This window comes from Sciurus vulgaris, assembly GCF_902686455.1.
Source record: "Sciurus vulgaris genome assembly, chromosome: 13".
Classification (NCBI taxonomy): domain Eukaryota; kingdom Metazoa; phylum Chordata; class Mammalia; order Rodentia; family Sciuridae; genus Sciurus; species Sciurus vulgaris.
The window spans coordinates 62,605,121-62,632,713 of NC_136474.1; the positions used below are offsets into that span (position 1 = coordinate 62,605,121).

The window sequence follows — 27,593 nt, forward strand, 5'->3', positions numbered from 1 at the left end:
ATTGTCATAGAAATAGAAATTAAGCTTTCCAGCCAACAGGATTTCAGTTTACCTGGAGCTATGGAACTAAGTAGCAATAAGAAGTCAGAAGAGCCAGGCATGGTGGCACATGCCTGTAATCCCAATAGCTTGGGAGGCTGAGGCAGGAGGATCTCGAGTTCAATCCCAGCTTCAGCAGCTTAGTGAGGCCCTAAGCAACTCAGCCAGACCCCGTCTCTAAATATAATACAAAACAGAACTGGCTTAGTAGTTAAGGGCCTCTGGGTTCAATCCCTGGTACAAAAACAAAAACAAAAAAGAGAAGGAGGTACTCAAAAGAGAACCTGTAGGGACTCTAACCTCTCTGAGACACTCTGTGCCAAATGATGCCTGGCTCATAGGCTGTAGAGACTGGTTGACATAAATGTGAGAAAAATCTGTCTATCACATATGAATCTCTGATACCTACAGAATTCAGTTCTCAGCAAGGAAGAGAGACTAGATCTTTATGAACCTTAGCTGACAGTTCCTGGACCCATTACTGGGTCTTTCCATTTTATTTCTTCTCATTAAAGCAAGTCATATTGACATATCTTTCACCAATATAGTAGAAAAGAAATTCAAGGATGGCACATTTTAAAGGAAATGTTTTCAAGCAGATTGCCCTTAAATCTACACTAATGACCAAATACTGATTTTCTTCTCTTAAGATAACCAGAACGGGAATACTAATACTAGGTAGATTAAGATAGTAGAAGCAATAGGAACCCCTTAAAATTAGGGCAGTGGCATATCTAAAAAATAGAATACTTTGCCCTAGTTTAGAAGAAGTAGATCTATATGCATTATTGTGGAATGAGCCCCCCCAAAAAAACATGCTGAAAAGTGAAAAGGCAGATCACAAGTCAGTACATAAGCATGGCCCAATTTAAGTTTGTAAATGCTTGTGTGTCCTTGTCTGTGCATTTGAATATGCACATGTATGCATGTAATTGTACTAAAAAAGATTTGAAAGCATATATAGTAAACTTATCAGTGATTTGGGAGAAGCTGCATAGGCTTGGCATTTGGATGGGGGAATACTGTATTAAAGGGACTTTCTTTTTTTCTTACTTAATTTTGTATGTTTGAATTTTATAATGTAAGCATATATTCTCATATTTGAACAATTAAAAGGGCTTTTTAAGAAAATAACTGGAACTGTATAGTTTCATTCATTATTTATTGAGTACTTGAAATTAAAGATATAATGGTAAACCAAATAAATGTGTTTCTTGTCCTCGATTGTTTCTAGTCTAATGAGGAGACAGAATAGATAAATAAACTATAGAAAAAAATGATAAATTATGATAAGAGTTATGAAGAAAAATACAGAGTATCATGAGAAAAAATAATGGGAGTAATTTAATTTTAGATAGTTGGTTAAGGAAGGCTTTTCTGAAGAAGTGGTATTTTAGTTCATTTCTGGTAGAAAGAAATTCTAACTGGATGAGACCTATCCACCTTATGAAGGATAATCTGTTTTGCTTAAAGTGAACTGATTATAACCACATCTTTAAAACACCCTCACAGCAATGTCTTGACTAGTGTTTGTCCAAACAACTGGGCATCATATCCATCCAGTTGATACATAAAATTAGCAACCATACTGCCCTTGTTAACTGAGTGTCACTGGAGAGGATTGACAGGATTCATTTTGTGTGTGTTAAAGTTCACTCCAGCTGCTATGTGGAGGGGAACAGAAGTAAAACTTAGAAACTCTTGAGCCTATTGTGGTAGTATAGATGAGAGAAATAGTGACTGGAACTCAAGGGTTGAAATGGGATAGGAACAATCAATACTATCATGTACTAGGATGTAGAACCAACAAGACCTTATAGGGAAGAGGACAGTACTGAGAGGGAGGTGTCAAGGATGACTCTAAGGATTTTGGCTTCAGTAGTAGAGTGGATGAAAGAGGTTTTTTTGTTTTGTATTCAATGAAAAAAGCTAGAAGAAGGAGAAAATTTAGTTATGAGAAAAGGGGCCAGACTTTGACTTAGGGAAAATTAATTTTGAGATGCTTTGAGATACCCAAGTGGAGTCATCACGTAACTGATTAGATTTTGAAGGTTGGACTAAAGATAGAAATTTGAGAACTACCACAAAGATGCTATGTAATACTGAGATCTCTGAAAAGACCTCTGACCTAAATGCTGAGGAATGCCAGCATATTCAAGTTAGATAGAAGAACAGCAAGAAAAGGCAGTATCATTGAGGGGTGACCCAAAAGCAAGAAGGAATTGAGGAGGTTGTAATGTCATGGAAACCAAGAGCAGAGAGAAAAGTGTTTCCAGGAGGCAGACAAGTTTACTAATGTAGAATATGTGTGAGAGGTCAAAACAATTCAACTGACCATTGGGTTTACCCAGACAGGTTATTTTGTGACCTTAAGAACGGTTTCAGGAAAGTGGTCCAGGGAAAGCCAGATTCAAGTGGTTGCAGACCGAATAAGGGGTGAAAAGCAGAGATAATACATGCTACGACTTCAGAAAGCTTCCTATGAAAAGAAACAAGGGTGGGAGTTGAAGGGTGATGTGGGTTAAGAGAATTCTTTTTAATTTTGTACTATCAAAGTTTTCAAACATACGCAAAAGTGGAGAGAATTTAATGGATCCATAGGTTTCACTGAGTTTCAGCAATCTTCGGTGTTCTGCCATTCTTTTTCTTTTGTGGGGGTGGAGGGTTACCAGAGATTGAACTCAGGGGTGCTTGGCCATGGAGCCACATCCCCAGCCCTATTTTGTATTTTATTTAGAGACAGGATCTCACTGAGTTGCTTAGCACCTGGCTCTTGGTGAGGCTGGCTTTGAACTCGCGATCCTCCTGCCTCAGCCTCCAGGGTTTATAGGCATGAACCACCACGCCTGGCTGTTCTGACATTCTTATAATTTTCCACCAAACTTTTTTATTCAATGAATATTTTAAATCAAATTCCAGATATCATATCATTTTGCCAAAAAATACTTCAGTATATATTTCTAACAAGATTTTTTTCCTTTTTTTCTAACAAGATTTTTTAAACCTATAACTATAATATCATTATTCCAACAAAGTAAAATTCCTTAAGATCATCTACGACTCTATCTGCTCAGTTTTCCTCATTTGTTTCAAAAGTACACGTTTGTCATTGCTTTGTTTGTATCACTACGTACTTACTGCATTTGGTTTATATGTCCAAAAACTTTCTTTTGATCTATTACCACTTTCTCTTCCTTTGTGATGCCATTTATTTGCTGAAGCAACTAAGTCATTTGTCATAGAATTTCTGGTTCTTAGCTGATTATATCCTTGAAATGTCATTTAGTCTATTCCTCTATACTTCGAATTTCATGTAAATTGACAATTAGATCCTTGGGTTTGGTTAGGTTAAAGTTTAATTGCTTTAAGGCAAGAATCCTTCATAGGTGATGCTGTGTACTTTCTGTTGTAACATATCAAGAAGAAGATAATTATTGGTTGTCCTACTTTTAGTGGTTTTAAGATAAATCAGTTGACTTAGATGATGTCATCCTGATCCATCTATTATAAAGGTCCCCATCAACCTTTCACTTAATGGTTTTGGCAGCCATTGATGATTGTTGACTAGATCAGGGGTTGCAAAATGATGATTTTGTTTCTATTGTTGTTCTCCTTGCATTTATTAGCTATAATCTCTTTCTAAGGAAGAACTTTAAGGACAGATATTTTTAAATACTTTAAGATACCAAAGCTTGTTTGAATGCTTATGGTATGATTCAGTTGAGAGAGAAAACTTGATCTTGAAGAGGGGAAGATCAAATGATGAAGGTCCTCAAGAAGGTGTCAGAGGATAGAACTCAGCATATAGGAAAAGATCAGCTTTTGTTGGGAGGTTGTTCCCTTTTCAATTATTGTAATAGAGGGGAGTAAAAGAGGGAGAAGTTAGGTACAGATTTGGTGGTAGGAAAAGAATACTATAATTCCCTATAGTTGATACTTTTTCAACAAAGTGGTGGTATGGATATTGAGCAATAAGTGGGGAAATTAGGGATTATAAGTTTTAATTCTGCCTTTATGTTTAATGAAAACATTTTTTTTCCTTGAAATTTTCTTCCACCATCCCCCCCCCCCCCCAGTGCTGGGGATTCGAACCCCAGTCCTTCCATGTGCTAGGCAAGTGCCCTACGAGATAGGCTATATGGTCAACACAAAAACATTTTTTAAAACACATGAAAATTCCTGTAATCCCAATGTCTTTGTCAGCACCTCTAAAATTAAAATGATATGTTCATATAAATCTCATCTTCCAAAGGGATTCCTGAAAGCTGTCTAATCTCTCTGGTGGAAGGAAATATCAAGAATTTTTTTAGCTTGGTCTTTCTATCCATGTTTTCTCTATCCCTTCCCGAGGTCTAACTGTGATTCCTAAAAATAAGCTTTGTTTTTTCTCTTTGGTATGTTAGGTGACATGCCCTTTTTACTCTTCTTACCTTTGATGTTCACATCTGTTGTGGGGATCTCTTTTAAGCAGTCAGCTTGGTTTAATATCTATGCTTATTTATCTAACAACTAAAGATGATATAGGAATACTGGCATTTCAAATCTAGCTAATGTGTATTGTACAACTGATGCATCTGTTATCCTTCTTGTTAGTTAATACTTGATGTTGATTTGGATTGCATTCACACACATTTTTTTAAACTTAATTATTTGCCTCTGAGATCTCTTTCATTCCACAAATGCCTTACTTGTCTTTTTTCTCCCTGAGTAGCTGTAAGTGTGGATTGTCATTACATTTGTAGCCAGCGTCTTTCTTCCTATAACTTTAATTTGGGTATTCTGGGAAATGTGTTAGGTTCTGACACCACCAGAATGCAAATCCTAAATCTGTTTCCACAAGTTTCCCTAACCCTTAAGCAAAACAATTAACATTTGCAGGCAAGGTTAAATTCCTTAGTGGCAAAACTCAAATGCCATAAGAAAGCAAGATACCTTCTCAGAGCGTGTTCTTTTTTTTATTTAATATTTTTATTAGTGTATTTTAGTTATACATAGTAGTGGGGTCCATTTTGACATAATCATATGTGCATGAAATATAATTTGCTTCATTTCAGTCCCCAGTACGTCCTCATTCCCTCCCTGGTTTCCCTTCCTCTACTGTACTGATCTTCCTTCTATTTGTTTTCTTTTTTAATTGGTGCTTCATAGATATACATAAAGGTGAAATTCTTTCTGCTATCTCCTCCCTCCTCCCTCCTTCTCTACTCCACTGATCTCCCTTCTATTTTCAAGGGATTATCCCTTTTTTTCTTTCTTTTGCTCTAGCTTCCACATAGGAGAGAAAACAATTGACCCTTGACTTTCTGAGTCTGGCTTATTTCACTTAGCCAGATGTTCTACAGTTCTGGTTTGGATGTGAGATATCCCTGAAAAGCTCATATGTCAGATAATGCAAGAGGGTTTAGAGGTAAAATGATTGGGTTAAGAGAGCATTATCCTAATCAGTGTGTTAATCCACTGATAGGGATTAAGTAGGTGGTGACTGTAGGCAGCTAGGGTGTGACTGGAGGAAGTGGGTCATTGGGGGTATATCTTTGGGGTTCATATTTTGTCATGGTGAGGAGATATTCTCTCTCTCTCTCTCTCTCTCTCTCTCTCTCTCTCTCCCTCCCTCCCTCCCTCCCTCCCTCCCTCCCTCTCCTTTTCTCTCTCTCTCCCTATCTCTCCCCCCTCCTTCCTGGTGTGATGTTCCCAACTGCTTTCCTCTCCCACACATTTCCACCCTGGTGTCCTGCCTCACCTCAGGTCCCAAAGAATGGAGCCAGCCATCTACAGACTAAGACTTCTGAAACCTTGAGCCCCCAAATTAACTTTTCTCCTCTAAAATTGTTCTAGTCAGGTCTTTTTAGTCACAGCAGCAAAAAACGCTATCTAAAACAAGTTCCTTGTGTTACCAGAAAATACCTTAATTTTATTTTTATTTATGACTAAATATACATACCACATTTTCTTGATCTATTCATCTGTTGATGGGTACCTGGGCTGATTCCATAACTTGACTATTATGAATTGTGCTGCAGTAAACAAGTGATGTTTCACTATACTGTGATGATTTTAGTTCTTTTAGATAAATATCAAGGAGTGAAATAGCTGGGTCCTGTGGTGGTTCCATTCCTAATCTTTTGAGGAATCTCCATGCTGCTTCCCAAAGTGATTGTACCAATTTGAAATCCCATCAACAATGTATGGATTTACCTTTTCGCCACATCCTTGTCAACACTTACCATTTGTATTCTTTTTTTTTTTTTTTTTTACCAAAAACCTGTTCATTTATTGTTCTATTCAGTTATATCTGCCCAGTTTTCTTTCATTCCACAACTATGAGAATTCACATCATCATACCATATGATATGAACTTTTTAAGCAGAATGAAGTGTGTGTATGCCAATGTGATTTTTTGTTCCCAACATTGTGTAATATCTTCTGGGGCTTTTATGATTTTTAAAACTCTACAATTTTTTTTCAACTCAAACATTTATTCCTTATGATTGCCATTCTAACTGGAGGGAAATTAAAGGTCAATGTAGTTTTTGATTTGCATTTCCCTGGTTGCTAGGTCTGTTGAAAATTTGTTCATATATTTCTTTGCCATTTGTACTTCTTCTTTTAAGAAATGTTTAATTCTTTTGTCCATTTATCAATTGCATTATATGATTTTTTGTGTTGTTTTTTGAGTTCTTTTTTTAATATTCTGGATATTAATCCCCTATCAGAGGAGTAGCTGGCAAAGACTTTTTATCATTCTGTAGGCCTTCTCCTCAAGCTCTTGTTTTCTTTGCTGTAAGAAACTGTAATTTGATGTCATCCTACTTATTGATTCTTGGTTTTATTTCTTGAGCTTTAGGAAGTTGGTGCCTTTGCCAGTATGCTGGAGTATTGTGTTGGTGTTTTCTTCTAGTAGTTGTGTTTCTGGTTTAATTTCAAAGGTTTTGATCCACTTTTAGTTGACTTTTATGTAAGTTGAAAGATAGAGACCTACTTTCATTCTTCTACATAAGGATATCCAGTTTTCCCAGCATCATTTATTAAAAAGACTATTTTTTCTCCAACATGTTTTGGCATTTTTCTCAAGTATCAGGTGACTGTCAAAGCATGTCCTTGAAGCATGTTTTTGAAATTCAAATTAAGATCTTTATCAGAGTACTTCCTCTTCCAAAGAAAATGGAATAACAGGGATTGTATTTATTCTCCCACTGGAAACAACTAAAAACAAAATATATGAAACAACTGTTTTCACACATTGTACATCAAATGCACATGTCAATTATCCCTGAAAGAGGAGAAACCAATGAGGTTTGTTGTACAGTGACATTCTAGGATGACAGCTCAGGAATCTCATTGGAGCTAAACCGGTTCATTGACTTAAGGAGGCGGAGTTGGAAATCTGAAGAGGCTCAAGTGGCTAGTGTTTACAGGGCAGAGTACTAAATAGGAGAGAGCTACAAAAAGAGAGTACTCTTGATATCTGTAGAGTATATAAAGTTGCTCAAAGAGCTAAAATTGGAAGGAGCATTGATAGTCAATTTAAAACAAGACAAATTATTCAAGGTGCTTCTCCTTCACTCCTGTTGAAGAGTTATCATCATTGTTAGAGATATTGTTCATTTGGAATCAGTGCCAAGTCAATGACCATGTTCAAAGATTTCTCTCTAGGAATAGTTTATGTGGAACAACAACAGGCAAGAGTATTTTCAAAGAAGTTGAGAAAACACTAATTCAATGCAACATGAAGTGGAATCTACTGAAATGAACTACAATTAGTGGCAGAAAAATCATGGATAGAAAAGAAAAAGTTTTAGTTAGACGAATTTACAAAACTTGTGAAAATGTAAGGGATTCAAAGCTTATGATTATTCATTATGTTATTCATCAGCTACTTTGAGGAAAAACATTTTAATTTACTTTTGTTATTGAATCAGTAGTGTCAATGGTGAAAGTCATTTAGTTTCATGGAATTAACCATCATTAGTTCCTTGAGTTTTTGTCAGAAATAAAGGATAAATATCCTGAGACAAGTGTGACACAGTCACAAGTGACTTAGCAATAGTAAAATTCTTTTGTGATTTTTTTAAGTTCAGAATTAAGAATAAAATTTTTCTGAGTGAGAAAAAAAATCCCTTTCAACTACTGTTAGTGACCATTGAATAGCCTTGAAAATTAACTTTTGCTTTAGTCTTGATAATGTTTCTTAGTGAATTCAGCCTAAAATTGTAAGGCACAGCACTTGTACTGTGATGGTCATTTTTAATGACAACTAACCTTATCTGAATCACAAGTAGTTTCAGGCTGTTTTATGTACTTTTTTTGTTGTCAAAAGTTTAAACAAGAAGTGTGACTTCCAATTCTTCACAAACTGGCAACAGATATATTCTCTGAGCTCAAACTACATTTTGGGGGCCTGAATATAAGTACAAAGGAAATTTCTCTATTGCAAATTCTGCTTCACTGTGTAATTGAGAAACTTCAACCTAACTATCCATTGAAAGTTGAAAGTGATTAATTTGCAATTTAATCACAAACTAAAAGGAATGTCAGCGGAAAAAGACAGTAGAACTCTACATATGCTCACCTAAAACATATTTGACACTACCTGTGTGAAAAGACATTTTTCACAGATACAATATATAAACCTCTTTTTATACTTCAACATTAACAGGTGAACATTTTCAATTGAGATAGCAATGATAATTAACTTTGAACCCCAGGTAAGTGAAATGTTCTCCCCACACCCCCCAAAATTTCCATTTTTCTCAGACCTGAATTTTTAATATATGTACTCAATTATTATTCTTTTTAAATTTTTGTCAACAAAAATGTGTGGAATATATTCCTTCTTTTATTAATTATGCATATCCTTTCATGAATTTTGCCTTTTGTCCAGCAAAACCTAAAATATTTCCTATTAGGTGTTTTACGAAAATTTTTTTAGAAATTCTGATTCCCATTCTTAGTTCTCACATACTTTGAGAAATGAGATATAGGATTGATCTCTGCCCAGGGTCCATACTGTCCACTGGGTGGGACACCTGTAGGACTGCTCCAAATAGCTTGCAAATACTTTGAAAATTTAACTGTTGTGATAGCAGTGCCTCACAGAAAACAGGTTGAAATTGACCAGTTCTGATTGAATTCCAGCTATAACAATAACACACACAATAAAATCAACATTCTTCTTAGAATTTAAATAAAACCCAGAGTCTCATAACATAACATTAAAAATGTCCAGGATACAGTCCACAGTTGCTCAGCATATGTATAATATTGAACATCTCAACTTACAAGGAAAAATATAATCAGTAGATACCAAACCAGAGAAGCCAGAAATATTGAAATTATCAGAAAACTTTAAAGCAATTCTCATAACTAAGTTTCATGAAGTAAGGGCAAACACTCTTTAGATTACATCAACAAAGTCTCAGCATAGTAATAGAAGATGTAAAGAAGAAACAAATGCTTATTTTAGAACCAAAAACATAAAATAACTGAAATAAAAATTTATTGGATGGGCTCAGTAGCAAAAATAGGAATGACAGAGAAAAGAGTCAATAAATATGTAAATAAATCAATAGAGAGTACCCACTCTGAATAATAAAAAAGGAAAATTAGAAAAAAGAAACAAAATCCCAGGGACCTGTGAAAGAATATCAGAAAGAGTTTTAAGTAGAAAAAAAGAAAAAATACTAGAAGAAAATTTCTCACATCTGGTGAAAGAAGATTCAAGAAGTTTGGCAAGTCCAAACAAGATAAACTCAAAAAAATTCTCTCCAAACATCCTAATTAAACTTCTGAAAATTAGAAAGTACAGAAAATACTGGAAGGTGCCAGAGAAAATTGACAGCACATAGAGAACAGTGATTTAAATGACTGTGTATTTCTCATCAGAAACCTGGAGGAATAGAATGATGTAAACACTCTTAAAGAGATAAAAGAACCATCAAGCCAGTGAAAATACCTTTGAGGAATAAAGGTAAATTAATTACATTCTCAGATAAAAAAAAAAAAAAGAGAATCCATCATTCAGCAGACCTGCTATAAAGAACTGTTGAACTGTCCATGTTCACAGATTAAATGATTATCTATATAGAAAATTCATGGACTTTACACAAAGCCTCTGAAAGCTAAGGAAGTATAGAAGGGTTGCAGGATAAAAGGCCAGCACAAAAAAATGTGATTATGTTCCAGTATACCAACAGTGAACAACTGGAAAGTGAAATTAGTATTAACGGTAGCATTTACAATATTTCCAAATAATTGAAACAGCCTACCTGTAGGTAGTTTCATTCATAATAGCCATGAAAAGAAATTTCTAGAACCTCACTGAAAATATATTTCCTAGACAAAGTGATTAAAAGAACACATATTTATTTCTTCTCTTTCCTGAGATACCAATAAAATGAGGGTAAATTTATGTTATAAAAGGTAGAAATTCAAAAGAATAAAGAAAAGAGAAGGGTCATCAATAGACCAGAGATTTTACACATTTTTGGAAAAGGAAAATGAATGCAGTATTAGTAACCTATGAAGCAGGACAGAGGAAGATACTACATGGAGCTGAGCAAGGTATTCAGACAAAAAGGGATTGATTTCACAGAACTTTGGCAAGATTTGGGACTAGGGGAGCAACATGAACACTGGAAAGTAAGAATAAAACTAAAAACGGTACATGGTGGACGTTTGATGCAAGAATTTTAAAACTCAGTATCTCTTCCACAGTTCCATATATGATATATTAGTCCCAGAAAGAAAAATTAATTCTCTGGAAAAATTCAATAGAGAAGGGAGGACTCAGGAATGTCATATATTTGAAAGGTGAGATGAAACTGATAAGACTGAAAATGGTATTAATTCAAAGTCTAGAAATGGAAAGCTTCACCTCTTTTTATGTTCCAGAAGTAGGCCACATCTCCTTCCCATGCAAAATACTGAAGAATTCTTCTCTGAAAAAGCTTAATGGTCCCAGAAGAAGACCTCAACATATGATGGGTATATGCCCTTCATACACTGCTGGTGGGACTGTAAAGTGGTGTTATTTTGAAAATAATTTAGCAAGTAGTTACTTAAAAAGATTAAATATAGCCAGGTATGGTGGCTCATGCCTGTAATCTCAGCAGCTCAGGAGACTGAAGCAGGAGGATCAAGAGTTCAAAGCCAGTGTTAGCAACTTAGCAAGATCCTAAGCAACTTAGCAAGACCCTGTCTCAAAATAAAATAAAAATAAAAATTAGAAGGGCTGGGATATAGCTCAGTGGTTAAGTGTGCCTTGGGTTCAATCCTCAGTACCCCAAAAAAGTTTTTTTAAAAGATTAAATATAGAATTACTGTGTGACTCAGAATCCCACCCTATCTGCTCAATAGAAATGAAAACATAAGTCCCTGCTAGACTTTGCATATGAATGTTCATAACAGCACTATGTACAGTAGCCAAAAGGTGTACACAGCCCAATATCCATATGTGATGAATAGATTTTTAAAATCCATACTGTGGAATATTGTTTGGAAACACAAAAGGAATGAAGTACTGATACCTACTATAACTTTGTGAACCATAAAAACATATGCTGAGTGAAAAAAGTCAGATATAAAAGACCATGTGTTATATGGTTTCCTTTATATGAAATGTCCAGGCAAATCTTTGGAGCGAGTACATTAGTGATTGTCTAGGTCTGGGAATGGGAATAACTGTTAATGGGTACAGGGTTTCTTTGCGGGGAGCAATAACACCTTCTAAACTTAGATTATGGTGATGAGTGCACCACTCTGGATAAATTAACCACCAGTGAGCTGCATACTTTAAATAGGTGAACTTTTCTGTATGTATGTTTTACTTCAGTAAAACATTAAAGCTTATAAAGTAAAAGAGTGACCAGCAACATTGAATGTTGTAGAGGCATTATGTAAAATAAGGACTACAAAAAGTCCTTTGGATTTAGAAATGTAGAAGTCATTGTGAATTTGGCAATTTCAGTCTTACTGGAGTGGTAGAAGGTGGAGACCAGATGGGAATAAATTGAGAAGTGGTTTGGTCATGGAAAGAGAATTTCTTAAGTGTTCTTGGTTTTATGGTAAGCAGGAGAAGAGTGAAGGTTCTTGAGTAGCTAATCAAAACTAAAATGTTCCTAAGAAGTACAAATGGATTAAGTTCCTTACCTAAAAGAAGGATCACTTCCTTCACTATAAAAGGAGAAAAGGATGAGTGCTGAAAGACTTGAAAACTTAATAGGGTGAAAACAATTTCTCTTTGATGGCCTCTATTTTCCCTGAAGTGGGGAGCAAGGCCATCTGTTTAGGATAGTGACAAGTGGAAATGAAGAAAGCAAACAGCTGATTAAAGACATAGTTTGGTTTTAAAAAAAAAAGATGTTTAACACTCAAAGTTAATGTGGAGTACCTTTTGAGCATTGGCTGAAGGAATAAGAGATATGGTTGATTAAGTTTCAAAAGACTTTTGGGCTTAACTAAGTACTGTTCAATAGGAGATTGGTTAAATAGAGTAAAGTGTATCCAAAAGATGAAATAATCTGAAATCATTAAAAATAATATAAAATATTGATATGGAAAAATGGTCCCAACATATTAAGTGAAAAAGTAGTTTATAGAAACTGTGTAGAAGAAGAAATTTTGGATAGGCAATACTTTTCATAATGTTAGAAATACATTATTAATTTCTCAAAGACGACTTGTCCAAAGATTTTAAAAGTTGCCTAGAAAGAAAGTACTAAAATTTAAGTCATGAGACCGTTCATTTCTTTAACAAATGTGTAGCAACTGCCTTGCAGCAGACACCTTTCCTTCTCACTAGAGATAGTAGTAATAAACAAAATTATGACCCTACCCTTATGGAGCCCACCATGCTAGTGAGGGAGATAGGCAATAAATTAATATTAAATAAATATTTGTATAATGATATATACACAACATTGTAAATAATATTGAGTGATATAAAGAAAGTAAAATACCATAAATCAGTAAAGTGACTATCAAGTGATAGTTACTTTGGATAAAGTGGCTAAGGAAGGCCTTCTTTGAAAAGGTGACATTTAAACAAAAACATTAACGGACAGAGAAAACGATCACAATTCAAAAGAATAGCCTAAACAGAAGGTACAACACATGCCAAGGCTCAGAGGTAAGAATCAAGGGTAATAGCAAGTTTTTAACCTGAGCAGTTAGATTGATGGACAGTGGAATTTGCAGAAAAAAAAATAAGCATTTTGTTTAGCTTGAGAAACCTATTATATTTCCAAGTAGAGATATCAGGTAGCAGTTGAGTATGAATCTCAAAGTCAGGAGCAAAGTTGATGTTTACCTAGACATTTGGCAGTCATTGACCTGTAGATGTTAACAAAGGCCACAAGAGTAGACAGGATCACTAAGATATGAGAGCTAAGGATTGAGTCCTGGAACATTCCATCAATTAAAAGGCAAGAGAAGAGGAAGGTGTTGGTGATCTGGAATAGCAATCAGAGAAGGTGTCTACTGAAATCACAAAAGATCAAAAAGGGAGATGGGGAGGGGAACTCTGGTGTCATGGTTAGCTTCCCATGCAGTGCAGCCTATGGAGCAGACCATGAAATCAGTTACTTATGTCCAGGTTATTCCCGTACATCATCTTAGACTAGCCCTTTCTTAAGTTGGGAGCATGGAGCCAAGTCAAAGCAGCAAAGGCTACAGCCCTTGAGTTTTGTCACAGTATCTTCCTAACTCAGAGACAAAGACGACTAGAAAGAACTCTAAAAAAGTAGAATTAATGCCACCACAGCCCAGTCAGAATAGGACTGGTCGAGGAGACCAGATAAGCCTTTTGCTTATCACTATCTGTAATGAAGCTGTTGAAGTCAGCCTATGTGCCCAGGAAACTCATGAGGCTGGCCCTGTGAGGTACGGAGGCACCATAGTTAATGCCCATGGCTAAAATAGACCAGCGTTTCAAATAGTGTTATTTTATGGATCTGGATAAGTGATATATGTCCTAAATTATTCAAACATCAAACACTTCCAGCAGGGTAAGACCAAACTGATCAACATTATAGCCTCCTATCACCTCACTTAAATAAACTAAAGCACACTGCTCACAGAACACAGTCTGATAAAGAAACTGTGCTTTTCTGATGTTTAGTGCAAAGTTCCATAGGAATTCATTTTTATTTTCCTTTATGGTATATATAATTCTTGTGTTACATTGGGTGATTTTCAAGCTTTGCTTTTTAAAATAAGATTTGTTGCTTTTTAATCTTCCAAGTTATTTAGTCTCTTCTGATAGTAAAAGTACTGTCATTGCACTTATTAATTAAATTAATTGTAAGGTAGAACTGAAATCTGAGCCCTGCCTACCACAAACTTTCTAATTCTTCTCCCACAGTGTAATCCATGGTTGAATGTTGCTTCTAGAGAAATGGAATTTTTATGATAACGGCAGGACATGAAGATAAGCATTTCTACTTTAGGGTAGATGAATTTTGGAGGAAATACAGTGTAGTTACAACTAATTTTTAAACTAAAATATAGTTGGAAACAACCACTTTCTTCTTTTACTTTTGCTGTGGTTGTATTTCTTATTAATCATGATGGAAAGATTGCAGATACACTAGTCTTGGTTTAAAAACCACCTGACTCTGACAATGACTTGCTCTGTGACTCCATTTCATTTCTATCTCTGTGGACCTTGGTTTTCTAATCTATAAAATAAAAAAATTATTACAAATTATGTGGAAGACCCATTTCTCACATTGTAGGTATTGTGAGTGTTTGCCAATACCCATTTCCCTTCCCCTTTTTGTAGAAACATGACTGGTTCTGTCCAGTCAGATATGATAGGAAACATTATTTCACCTCCAGGTGATCGAAAACCTACATATAGTTCCTCAGTCTCTCTGCCCTGCCAAGACAGAAGAGAAGCCCACATGTTTCAGGGGATAGAGCCACTGTCTGCCTGGACTTTCTTTTTAATAAGTGGTATCATTACTATTATCATGATTACTTTTCCCACTTGACAGTCTGTCTTAATAAGTTAGAGAGGACTGTTAGGGGTCAGCAGAAGAGTTTACAGACAGGCAGCAGGGGCTTTATTCTTTAAGTCCTTCTGGTGTTTTCCGTCCCTGAATTCCCCCAAAGAAGCCTCTTGAACATGCACATGATTTGACCTGTGTAAGATGGGTTTGCCCTGGACAACCTACCTCTGCTGGGTTCTTATATTTAATGTTCTAATAGTCTGATCCTTTATTGACTGGGTTGTGTGTGTCTTACAGGTATGAAACATCTCTGTTGGATTTGGTTCAGTCTTTGAGCCCAAATTCTCCCAAACCTCATCCCCATGCCTCCAGAGAAACTGGGACCTGGAATCGTAATTCTTTTCGACTCAGTTCTCAAAAATCAACCTGGAAGAAGATGGGGGCATGCAGGACCCCTGAAGACCTGGAGGAGAATCAAATTCTGGAAGATATATTTTTCATTTGACTCCAAAGCATATGCTACAAAATATGTGGGTTTCTTCACCTACTGATCTAGGATGTTGAATTATTTGATTGCAAAGTATTGAATTTCTCCTCTCACAGGGTCCTCACTGTCATCTTGTTATATATTGAATATAGAAATTTTTCTAACAACCCAGGGTGTTTTGGATCAGACCAATCAGTAGAAACACACTAAAAGGAGGTAGGTCAGGGGTCAGTATCTTTTCTAAGTCAAACAGAGATTAGAAATTTAGGATACTTTCTACATGAGAAAACACCATTGCATAGTCCACATCATTTCAAGAGTATTCCCTTCTCAATCTTCTGCTAGAAAAGTTGGTTCTCTTTTGTATGTGAGAAAATCTTTCCACTGTAAGGTCCCTGAAATATAAAAGTAGCCCATTGTAACATAAGCAATTTCAGAAAGACTTTTTTACCTTCATCCTTTTCTCTCACCAGTACCTCTGTCTAAGTATGGTCATTGAATTCTGAAGTTGGAGAAGCAGCACTGGAGACCAAGTGTCAGTCAGTCTTAGTAGTCATCAGCCTGGTGGCTGCCCATCCTATTACCAAAAGTCTCAATGAGCTACAACTTGTATTAATCCACCCAGCCAATCTTTGGGAAAAAAGCAGCATTAACTCATATATTTACCTGGGGAAGTCAAGTGGACAGACAGGCCTGAAACACTTTTCTTCCAATGTTCAGGTACCCTTCCAGTTTCCCAGGATGAATAAAAGGAAGCTCTAGGAATTTCCTGTTGATCCAAGTGTGAAGTTCATTTATAGTCCATCACTTGTGCTCTTGTGAACTTGCCATGGTTATATCTGAGAAAGATGGTACTAAAGGGAGAATGGCATCCAGCTGCTGCAGGCTTATTAGCTTCCTCTGGCCCTCCCTTGCCTTCTAAGAGGATGAAAGACCCCAGGTTGGACCAGGCCTTGCATGCGCTCAGTCTACAAAAGCCATGCTAAGCAGCCTCCTTGTCTGATTATAGCTACTCCCTTGAAAAGTTGAAAATCATTGCAGATTCCAATTTCCTGTTAAAGTTCACCCCTATAAAAGTAACCAAATCTGTCTTGTCCCATTTCAGAAAGCCTTTGGAATTTGAGCTTTCTTTGGTTGTAACAGGAATGGGTAGATGGGAAACTGAGAAGCCCTCAGGCATTTTCTCAAAGTTAAGTTTTCAGAACTATCATTTCCCTTCCCCGGTGTCGCAATCAGTTCAAGTGTACCTTTCTCCGTTAGACCAGCCATAAACACAGTCACCTCATCTGGACAGTGGTGTCCTTGCTGTTCTCTGCGAGAGAATCCAGAAGGATCAAGGAAAGGATTATGATTTCTTTAAAAAATTTGCTTATCTTTAGAAGAATCATAAACTGAAAAGACTTTTTTGAGTCGCATGCCAGTAACTGGAGTTTAATTGCTTCTTTACCTCCCCTGAATGGGCAACTTGAAGAAAAAAAGATGAATTTTCAGGACAGCATCAATCAACACAGTTGTCTCTTATGCCACAGTCACCCACCAGTTGCTTTCCTCTATTCTGTGGACATTTGTTGGTGTTGATGTGAGCCATCGGGTGTGGCTTTGTATAGAATCTAGTGTCTTCATGACAAATTCAATAATATATGTTAACATTTTAATCTGATTTAAATCTCTTTGAGATATATATGCAGAGCCTTGAGGTTTGACCTAATTGCAAACTGTCCCACCGAGAGAAAGTCTAGAACAAAAGAACCTGCCCTCCTCCAGTTTGTCTCCCAATAGTGGCTGGTTGGCATTTGCTTTCCCAGCCTCTTGCTGTTTCCCCAAAGCAAGACTGGACACTTATTGAGGGTGCAACATGTAGTGCTGCAACATTGTCCACCCTGCTGCCCACCACCTATGAGAGAAAAAACAATCAGTGTCTGTAAAATGGAAAAGGACAGAGCATGTCCCTTGAAACTCCCTAAGTAAGACCCAGAGTGCTTGAGTTAGAAATCAAAGTTAATCAAGGTAAAGCTTTCGCTGATGTCACTCTTCCGGGAGGCACATTTGTGTTGATCCAAATCTGATCCCCATAGTGGAACTTATCCAGAGCACCCCAAATGTCGTGAGGAGGGAGGAGCCCTCTCCCCTGTGGAGCCAGTCTTTTCACTTGGCCCTGCTTCTAGCACCAGGATCATCCTGGAGATTTGTTGACCAAATACTGTGGGAAGGGGGAGAGCCCTAAAGGAGCAGAGCTGGGTGCAGTCTACTAAGGGAGGTAGGGGCCCTGTGGGACTCCTCTCAGTTCACACTTTATCCTCAACTCTCTGTGTGTTATTTTAATGTGGGCAAATGTTTATAAATATATGGAATTATAATTAATAAATTATCTCTATGGTTGTTTTCCCCATGTGGTTTTAATACTCAATTGTCCCCTTGAACATTCCTCATCAGATCAGTGGTCTATAGCTTGGTAGCAAGAGCTGAGCCCCAGACTACCAAAATATTTTCCTTGGTACTTGTTAAAGCAACAGGTGCTTGTAGTCAAGCAGAAGAAAGGAAATCATGTACCATGTCATCACACGGACACCAGGTCTCCTGTGGGTTCTGTGGTTGCTGGGATGAAAGATTCGATCTATACACATCCTTGAATTGCTTCTATGCGCCTAGACCCATAGCTGGCTCAGCAAGGAAGAAGTGCCACAGCACTTAGAGACAGGAGACATAGTCCTGCCTAAGTTGGCCTTAGGTGCTGGAAGAATGTGTGCAAGGGTTTGCTTGCCCGGAATGCCTGGTTCTGAGTTCATACTCATGGATTCTTTTGCTAAAGTCCCTGTCGTGCCTCCTTCCCTCAGAGGCAAAGGTGGCAAGAGCAGAATCATCACTCAGCCAACTCTCAAGCTGAAAATGAAATAAATGAAGTTTGCCCCTGTTGTCATAAAGTTACCCTTGAGTCTAGTGACAAAGCCAGAGATGAGTGGAGTGATCTTAATCCTCAGAAAATGAATGACCTGGCAGCCAGAGGACCAACTCCATAGATGAAAGACCAGTTACATGCTTTCTTAGAGTCACTGTTCAAGCAACAGTTCCTCAGCCCCTAGGGTTCCATTGCTCCATTTGGAAGGGGAGTCTTTTAACCTCTTAGGCTTAACCTCATAGCTTTTTCCTTTCTTGTCATCTCCACCACACACATACACATACACAGAACTGGGTGGCAACTTGCCTTAATCCATTTGTGCTGAAACTGGGTAATTTGTAAAGAGCAGACATTTATTTCTCACAGTTATAGAGGCTGGAAAGTCTAGGATTAGGGCACTGACTGCTTCCCTTGTCTGATGAGACTGCACCCTGCAGAGGGCAGAAGGCTGTGTCTTCATGTGGTTAAAGAGCAAGCTAGTGAGCTGACCACAGCTGCATGAGGAAAGACTCTTATGAGAACCTTAATCCCACCAAGGAGAGAGGGGCTCTCATCACCTATTCACCTCTCAAAGCCTCCACCCTGCAATACCATCACTTCAGCAACTCCTGAACTTTGGAGAGGATACAAACTCACTGCCTGTCTCCACCATCAATCTATCACATTCCAGAGTCACAATTCTATGGCTGGATTGGACCTCAGAGCTCATGTAATCCATCACTTTCATTTTACAGATGAAGAAAGTTAAGAAAAAAAGTGATTTGTCTGAAGTCCCACATCCTGTCAATGTGAGGTCTGGCTGCCAGGCTGGTGTCCTCGCTACATCATATCACCTGCCTGATCTGGTATTCCAAGGTGAGCATTTTTAAGACCATCAGTTAGTTCTGAGCATTCCACCACCATCTCTCAGGAGAGAGCCATCACAGACCACTTGAGCCATGGTGAACAAAAAGACAACATATTTGCTCCTCAGATTCTTTGAAGGTTGTTGACCCTCAAGGATCGTGTGCCATTGTCTGGATCTTCTTTCTGTCTGCAGAAGTGGAAGCCATGGGAAGCCTATCTAAAATAATAGTCTAAGGGAAGAGAGATACAGCTCCAAGTGTGATTGCCTTCTTTGAACAATGAGGCTGTTATAATCCTAATGAAGACCTCTTCTGAAAAGACTAAGACCAAAATGAAGGTGAGGCCCTGCCTCACCTGTGTGGAGAAGGTAGTCACTACTTTTGTAGAAGTAAGCCCGTAGGTGGGCACTTGAGTCGAGTAGGAATGATCACTAGCATACACTGCCCATGTGACAACCAACTACATGTTCTGTGACCCGCCAGATCCCAAGGCTGGTCCTCAGGTCTTCATCAGTGCTTGTGGTCAGTTAAGTGGCCCTTCTCCCTGGGCCCAGCATTGTGTTAGATGCTCTTGACTCCACTGGGGAAGTGTCTAACAGCATGAGCTATGAAACCAGGGGGTACAAATCTCAGTAGCACTGCTTACTAACTGAATGATCTTGGGCAAAATGTTAACCCCATTGAACGTAAGTTTCTATATCTATAAAGTGGGGATGATGATGCATACCTCTCACCATTTTGCTAAGGCAAAACACTAACCTCTCCAAGCTGTGTCCTTGTCTGTGACACAGGGATAATGCCACCCACTTCTTTGGGGTTGCTGGGTGAATTAAATAAAGTGTCTACAGACTTTACCTTGCACTTGGTAGGCACTCTTAGATAAAATACAATGAGATAATGTTACGTGAAGGGCCTACATATGCTGGATAGAAGACAAAGCTTCAAACTTGGCAATTTTTTTAATTGGTTCTTCTTAGTTATACATGACAGTAGAATCCATTTTGATAAAGTCATACAAGCATAGGATATATCTTATTCTAATTAGGATCCCACCCCATAAAATTTCTAATAACAATAATATAAGAGCTATCAGTGAATTTTCTGGTGGCTGGCAGGAAGCCCTAAATGCTATGGTTTCAGGATAGCAGAATTCTGGGCTGCATTTACTTAGGCTTTATGGGAGGAGAAGAAGAAAGAGGGGTTTGACATAGACTTTGGAAGAATATCTCTAAGACTGAGTGGAAGGGGACTTTATATGGGCAAGTGGGGAAAGTGCAGAAGTTGAGTCCTCATTGGCAGACATGATACATTTTGAATGAATGGTGAGGATGTCATGGCTAACAGATGAGATACTGGAAGAGAGGTGTGGAAAGAAGCTGAGAAGTTGAGCCCAAACTCTGCAGAATGTTAAGTATCAGGCAATTAAGTATTTTATCCTTCACACAATGAAAAGCCACTGCGTGTTTTTGCAATTATTTGTTAAGAAATATTTATTTAGGGGACTGAGGATATAGTTCAGTAGTAGGACACTTGCTTAGCATGTGTGATACCCTGAGTTCAATCACCAGTAATTCAAACAACAACAAAAATATCTAGTTAGCAGTAGTGGCACTCTCAGTTAGGATGAAATAAGGAAAATAACACCTACTGAGTGCCTAGCAAGTACAAAATCTTTAGACAACTTTATTTCATTTACTTCACCCAGCAACCCTAAGAACTGAGTGTAATTATCCCCATGTCATAGATGAGGAGTCAGCTTGGAGACTTTAGGTGTCATGCCTCAACCAGTAACTCATGGAGCTGTAAAATGCACCAGGAGACTGCATCTGTCTCATCTGCATTCATGCACTTTCTAACATGCAAGTCTCTTCATGCTGGTCTCAGCAGGTGAAACTTAAGACAAAGACACCAATTATAAGCAGTTGCCACAAGTGAAGTTGCAAGTTTGTCACTCCCACTGTACCACCCTATCAGTCACCTCTTAGTTTTGTGCCGATTGTCCTAGTAGATAGAAGGGTGTATATTTGTTATACTACCACTATCAAACTTTCTAATACATCCTCCCAAGTCTAGACCTTGTCTTAACCCACCCAAAGGAGAATTAGGGGCTGCAGACCTACTATACCTAGAATCTGACAGACATCCTGGGGACTGAGTTGGGGAGAAAGACCTCAACTGTAACATTGTCATCAACTCTGACGGATTGAGAATGTATACCGAAGGAAATCAGGATTGCCACTGACTGATAAGATAAATAACAGGACCAGTGGCAGGGCTGGGGGAGAGGAGCAAGTGATGGAGAAAGAGGTCAGAAATTGCTCCAGTGGCATTGATAAGGTGTTCAGCCCCAGTAATGGCAATGATTATGATAAAGGGAAGAATTTTAGAGGCAGGAAATATTCGGTAGCCCTCTTACACTGCCAATGGGAATGTAAAATGTGAATCCACTTTGGAAAATAGTCTGGCAGTTCCTGAAAACATTAAACAGTTCAGTTATGACCCGGCAATTCCATACATAGATATATACCCAAAAGAAATGAAAAGATAGGGAATCTACTCAAATGTTCATCACCAATGAATGGATAAACAACAATGTTTCTGCTAGAACATTATTTTACAATCAATGAAGTACATGCAACAACATGGATCAACCTTGAGAATGTTACGCTAAGTGAAAGAAGCCAGTAGAAGACCACATATTGTCAGATGTCATTGATATGACATGTTCAGATATAAAGTCAACCAATGGTCATCTAAGGCTAGGGAAATGGGTGAGATGGAGGGTGACTGCTAAAGCCTGTAGGGTTTCTCTTTAGGATGATGAAAAATGTCCTTACCTTGTGATGATGGCAAAACTTAATGCTCTAAAGATGACTGAAGTGTATATTTTGAATCACTGTATTGTGTAGTATGTATTATGTCTCATAAAACTGTTACCAAAAGAAGAAGGTGGAGAAAGGAGAAGGAGGGAAGAAGAGGAAAAATGAAAAAGTATTCATGGCATTGAATACTGGAGGAGTATTGGCTGGAGGAGTGCTGGAAAGTCAGGGGTAAAATCAAGTTGGGTAGGTCAGGGAGGTCATCTTTGATTGGTTGTCATACCTGTACACACCATACTTGAATCTGCTTAGTAAGAACAGGCATGTAAATCTACATGTGCACTCTGATATTGTTTCCCAACATGGGGTGCATGGAGGTGTGAACAAAGGAGCTCCTAGGATGTGAAAAAACTGGGAACTACTATTGAAGAACAGAAGAAAGAGAAAAGGCATGGACAGGAAGAATTTGAGGTGAGGGGAAAATTTTGTGGGGCAGTGACTAAGGGTGATAGAATTAGCCAGAACAGGATACAAAAACCTAGACCCCACATGAGGAAGGAAGGACTACAAACATTAGGCACGTGGCATGGAGGCAGGAATGTCAGGAAAGCCTCAAAAAATAAGGAACTTGTGAGCTCTTACCATGCACCATAGCCAGTGTGCCATCTTCCTCAATTCTTATGAGATGCATCTCTTCTCATATTTTTAAAAATTATTTAAACGTGGGTTTTTTTTGGTAAACCTCCTCAAACCTTTCATGGAGTGCACACCTAAAACATAAAGGTGATTTATTTTTCACCCAATAAGGAAAATGAGGCTTAGCAAGATTTACCAAGTTTGTCAGCTAATAAGAAGTAAAGTTCAAATTCATAAATGGATGGTAGGGTCATTATTCACTTCTTCCTCTCTCTTTCCTATTTCCAAACAATCTCTCAAATTATCATGACACTTTTTTTTTTCTTTTTGTACTGTGGTACCAGGGATTGAACCCAGGGGCACTCTACCGATGGGCTACATCCTCAGTCCTTTTTTTATTTTGAGATAGTCTCACTAAGTTACTGAGTCTGGCCTTGAACTTACCATCTTCCTGCCTCAGCCTCCTGAGTCTCTGGGATTATAGGCATGTACCATGGCACCCAGCTCATTTTCTGTTTTTCAAACCTACCCACTTCTCTGTGTCACTGCTGACACTTCTCTGATACATCATTAGTCTTTCTTGCCAAAGGGCCTGGATTCATCCTAGAGCATTGCTCATCTCTCCCTTACTCTTATTTTTAAGTGGAGATCATAACAGAACATACTTCTTCAGGGCTATTGTGAAGGGTAAGTAAACTAATGTATGGACAGTGCCCAGTATAGAATATAATAAGCACTCAATGAGGGCACCTATTCCAGTTTTATTCTCCAAGAAGCTACCAAAGTCATCAAATCACACCCTGGCAGAACATGTGTCTCCCTTTGTCGTTGGGAGTCTGGACTTCTGAGCATAGAGCTCGTGACTCTTCATGGCTTGATCCACTGCAGTCTTTAGACCTCCAGCCCCTTTCCAATGCTCCTTCTCTGCAGTGTGTGCTCCAGCAACCCTGAACTTCCATCATTTGTTCCTAAAAGCACTGTGATATCTATTCTTCAACTGACCTCCTTATGGAGCATCCTCAGCCCTCTGTACATTCTTTCTCACAGCACTTACTGTGCTGGAATTTACTGATGTGACTCCTTTGGACTGAAAGCCCCAGGATGGCTTGTTCATCAATAATTCTTCAGAACTCAGCAGGGCTCCTGGTAGCTTGTACATCCTTAATCATTATTTTTCAGACAGGTAGGTAGGTAGGTAGGTACACGGAAGGGAAGAAATGAAATAGATCTGTGGCTTCCAAATCCAGTACTCTCTGTACCACCCCAGATGGCTCACAGCTCTCAACAGAGGATACAGTGAGGAGCATACTGAGAAGACTTGGGGAGGAAGGGGCTTTGGGATACCTCCGCTGATCCCTCCTCAGTTCCATCTCCACAGTGACATATTCTGTCTTTCAAATTTAAGATTTCTAACTTATCTGATTAAAAATCCAAAGACTCCCCAGCTCCTGGGAGTGCAAGGAGCATATCCCTTAGAGAAGTACATGGGACTCTTGGGCTCTGGCCCCCCGTCCCTCTTCTGTCATCTCCCTCCCTCTCTCCTCTGCTCCCTCTGCTCCTCACTACCAAAAGACGCACTGCTCTTTACTGCCTGTGTGATTTTTCCAGGTCCCTTTCTCCAGGGTGAATTTTTCCAGACTCAATTGTCACCACCTGCATGAGGTTTTCCTAACCTCTCAGACTGTGTACACTCCTGGCTGCAATAATACCATGTAGAGCCTTTGTTATGGCCTACTTCACTTGGTGCCATATTGTATTGTGCATGGTTTGTCTTTCCTATTAGAATGCCAAGTGTCCAAACCAACATGTAATCTCCTTAGAGAACCCAGCCTTACCACTTGTAAACTGGAGGAATTTAAGTTATTTAGACCTTCTGAACCTCAGATATAATAATTTATAAAAATCACTTGTAAAAGTGAAGGTGATAATTCTACCTTATGGATTTGGTGCCTGGACTGCCGACAGCCCTAGAAACTAGACCAGAAAAGTCAGAATGATGATGTCAAAGTGGGGCTGGCAGGGTGTCCAGGAAAGCAAGAAGAACTGCTGAAAGGGAACTCCTTGGAACACGAACAGAAGGCCCAGGAGCAAAAAGCAGTGTTAGTGTGTGGGAGAAAGTAGAAGCGGTTGCCAGAAGACCAGGCCCAGTGTGAGAGGCAGACAAGGCATCGGAGCTGGCCTCTCCCTTTCCTGAGTCCCAGCTACATAGCCTTGGCTGACACCTCTGTGGCAGCACCACACAGCCCACGGCCTGACCTCTGTCAGGATGGCCTGTTACCCTTCACCTATTCTGCATTTAGGAAACTGTGGTTTCCCCTCCTTGATTCTTCCAGGTGCTGCCCCACCTTGTCTTCCATCCACTCTTAAATCCCCTCAGTCCAGCGCTGAGATGCTGGAGCCAGAAGAAGGGAAGACTGTCTTACGACTGCCAGGTAAGATGGAAATCATACAGTCCCATTTTCCACGCTCTCCTCCCAGCCACAAGTGATTTAAACTTGTTGGATTTATATAACATTGGGAAATAGTAAACTGCGTAAATTTGCTATGTTTTCCAAGGACAGTTATTTATGGAGGGGCATTTTTAACTCAAGTACTAGAGTGTTAAATCATTATAATAAATTCATGCTATTCAGACTTTCTCACATTGTAATAAATTTTTTCTAAGCATGAATGAGGAGATCCACGATTCCTCTAATATACCATTATGTATTTCTTCTCAAAATGACACAGCTTACTACATCAAGTTGGAGAATAATAGGAGGAGATTTACTGTGTTGGAGAAAGAAGTTGAGCAGTGCTGAGTGTGAGAAGGATCTTGGGAGCCACGGTGTCAAGCAGAACTCCTACCCCTTTGGGGGCTTGTGTTCCAGTTCAGAGGAGAAGTCGTACCAGGGGAACATCTGGTTGGCATAGCCCCTCAGCTTCCTACCCATGTTTTGAGCAGACGAATGGAGCCAGGGACCCCAGTGGACTTCTGTCACAACCTATCCAGGGTCAGGTGTCAAAGGGGTCTGGTAGTAAAGAAAACTCTCTTTCTCTCCATGATGACAAATCTGTGCCTAAAGCATCAGCTGGATGAAGTGCTATCCTCATAGAACTCTCTCCCCTCCCTCATTGCTCACCTGGGAGCTCACTTGAACCATAAGATTCACAGCTTTCATTAGGTTCTCAAAGGGTCTTTGATCAAAAAAATTCAGAAATCACTGCACTTGGGTGAGTGCTAAAGAATTTTCTGTCTACAATGTGCTAGGTCAAGTGCAATGACACAGTTCCTAACTTCCAGCAGCATATGTTGCAGCAAGACAGAAGGTCAAGGTGAACTGCAATTAGAATGTCCTGGGGTGAATACAATGAGAGGCCTGAATAGCAACACTTTCCCAGGCAGAGGAGCAGTCTTTCAAAGGCCAGAGACAAGGATCCCCAAGGTGAGTGAGCTCATGGACAGTCTTGAAGGATAAGCTTGGTGTTTAAACCTTGAAGAGCAGTGGGGCCCAGTGGGAAGAAACCTGCATAGAGGTTTCTCCATTAGAGGCCTAGATTCAAGTCCTTGCTCTGCCAGTATAGCTGTGTGTCACTGTCCAGTTCCCTTCACCACTCGAAACTCAGTGACTTTATCTGCACAATGTAGGCACCCCTCCCTTCCTTTGCCCTGCCTGGCTCACAGTCCACATGGGGTCTGACAAAAGGTGTTCATGTACCTGCTGAGTAGACAGCTGCACAGGGCTTTACACACACCCTGTGCTCTCATGATGACTCTAAAGGCCCTTCTGAAGCATGGAGAGCAGGGGATGCCACAACAGTTGGGAAGAGCTGGGCCCGCCCAGTCCTAACCATTGCTGCTTCCCTGCTGACTGCCACCACCTCAGGCAGTGCTTCCAATAGGACAGCCCACCACCACTGCATCATTACTACATCAAGTTGGAGAATAATAGAAGGAGATTTACTGTGTTGGAGAAATCTACCTGTTTTCCCCACCAGGTGGAATCTCATTGCCCCATGCAAGGTCTTAGCTTCTGGGGACCCCTATGATTCTCCAGACCCCAGCAGGCAGAACTCAGCTGATCCACTTAGGTCTTCTCCTTCATTGGGGTGCCTGTGAGGACGGCCACCCTTCCTTCTCCCCTCTTCACCCCAGGCTCTACTCCCTACCTTCACATGTGTGCCATCTCTCTTCTGAGCAGAATAACCACTGATACTGTTTTCTTTGGCTAGGTCAGACTGCTCATGGGGAGAGGGTTGGGAATGGGCACCCCCAGCTGTTTCTGAGCCAGGGTTTATTAACATCTCCTGAATGAATCAGAGACAGAAAAAACAGTGTCCTCATCACACTGTCCAGGACACAAGCTCCTTATGTCTGAGTTTGGGGTTTCTCTTTTTGGGTCACTCAGCATGTGACCTAGAGGTTATCCCTAGAATTCCTGGCCCAAATGGCTATCAGCTCTCCCCAGGTTGACCCAGCTAATGTTCAAACTGGCCAGGGTCTTTGCTTTATGTTTTGATTTTTCAAACATTTTATTTTGAAATCAGATTACAGAAAAGTTTTAGGAATAGTACAAAGAATCCCTGCGCCCTTCACCCATATGCTCTGAGGTGAACATTTTAATTCATTTGGTTGTCAATCACTGTTTCTCACACACATTAACACCCATACAATTACTTTTTTCCCTCAAAATATTTGAGGGTAGATTGCAAACCTAATGCTTCTCTTTCAACATGTATGTCCTAAAAATAAGGATAGACTCTTATGTAATCACAGTAAAATGATCAAAATCAGGAAATTAATGCTAAAACAGCACCATTATCTAATCTAACCTATTGATCTTTTTTACATTTTGCCAAATGTTGTACTAATATCCCTGACAAACAACAAATCAACAAAAAAAGATTTTAGCCAAGGATCCAGTCTGGGATCACAAGTTGCAC

General features: G+C 39.0%; 1 protein-coding gene across 7 annotated transcripts in view; it reads left to right on the forward strand.

Annotated features, from left to right (window-relative positions):
- KIAA1328 overlaps positions 1-17,853 on the forward strand; it is a 301,449-nt gene extending 283,596 nt beyond the window's left edge. For all 7 annotated transcript variants that reach the window (XM_079108525.1, XM_079108526.1, XM_079108527.1 and 4 more), the window contains one exon: positions 15,285-17,853. In XM_079108525.1, coding sequence (XP_078964651.1) covers positions 15,285-15,492 — 208 coding nt within the window. In that variant the 3' untranslated portion in view covers positions 15,493-17,853. The remainder of the gene's footprint in view (positions 1-15,284) is intronic.
- Positions 17,854-27,593: the final 9,740 nt, after the last annotated feature.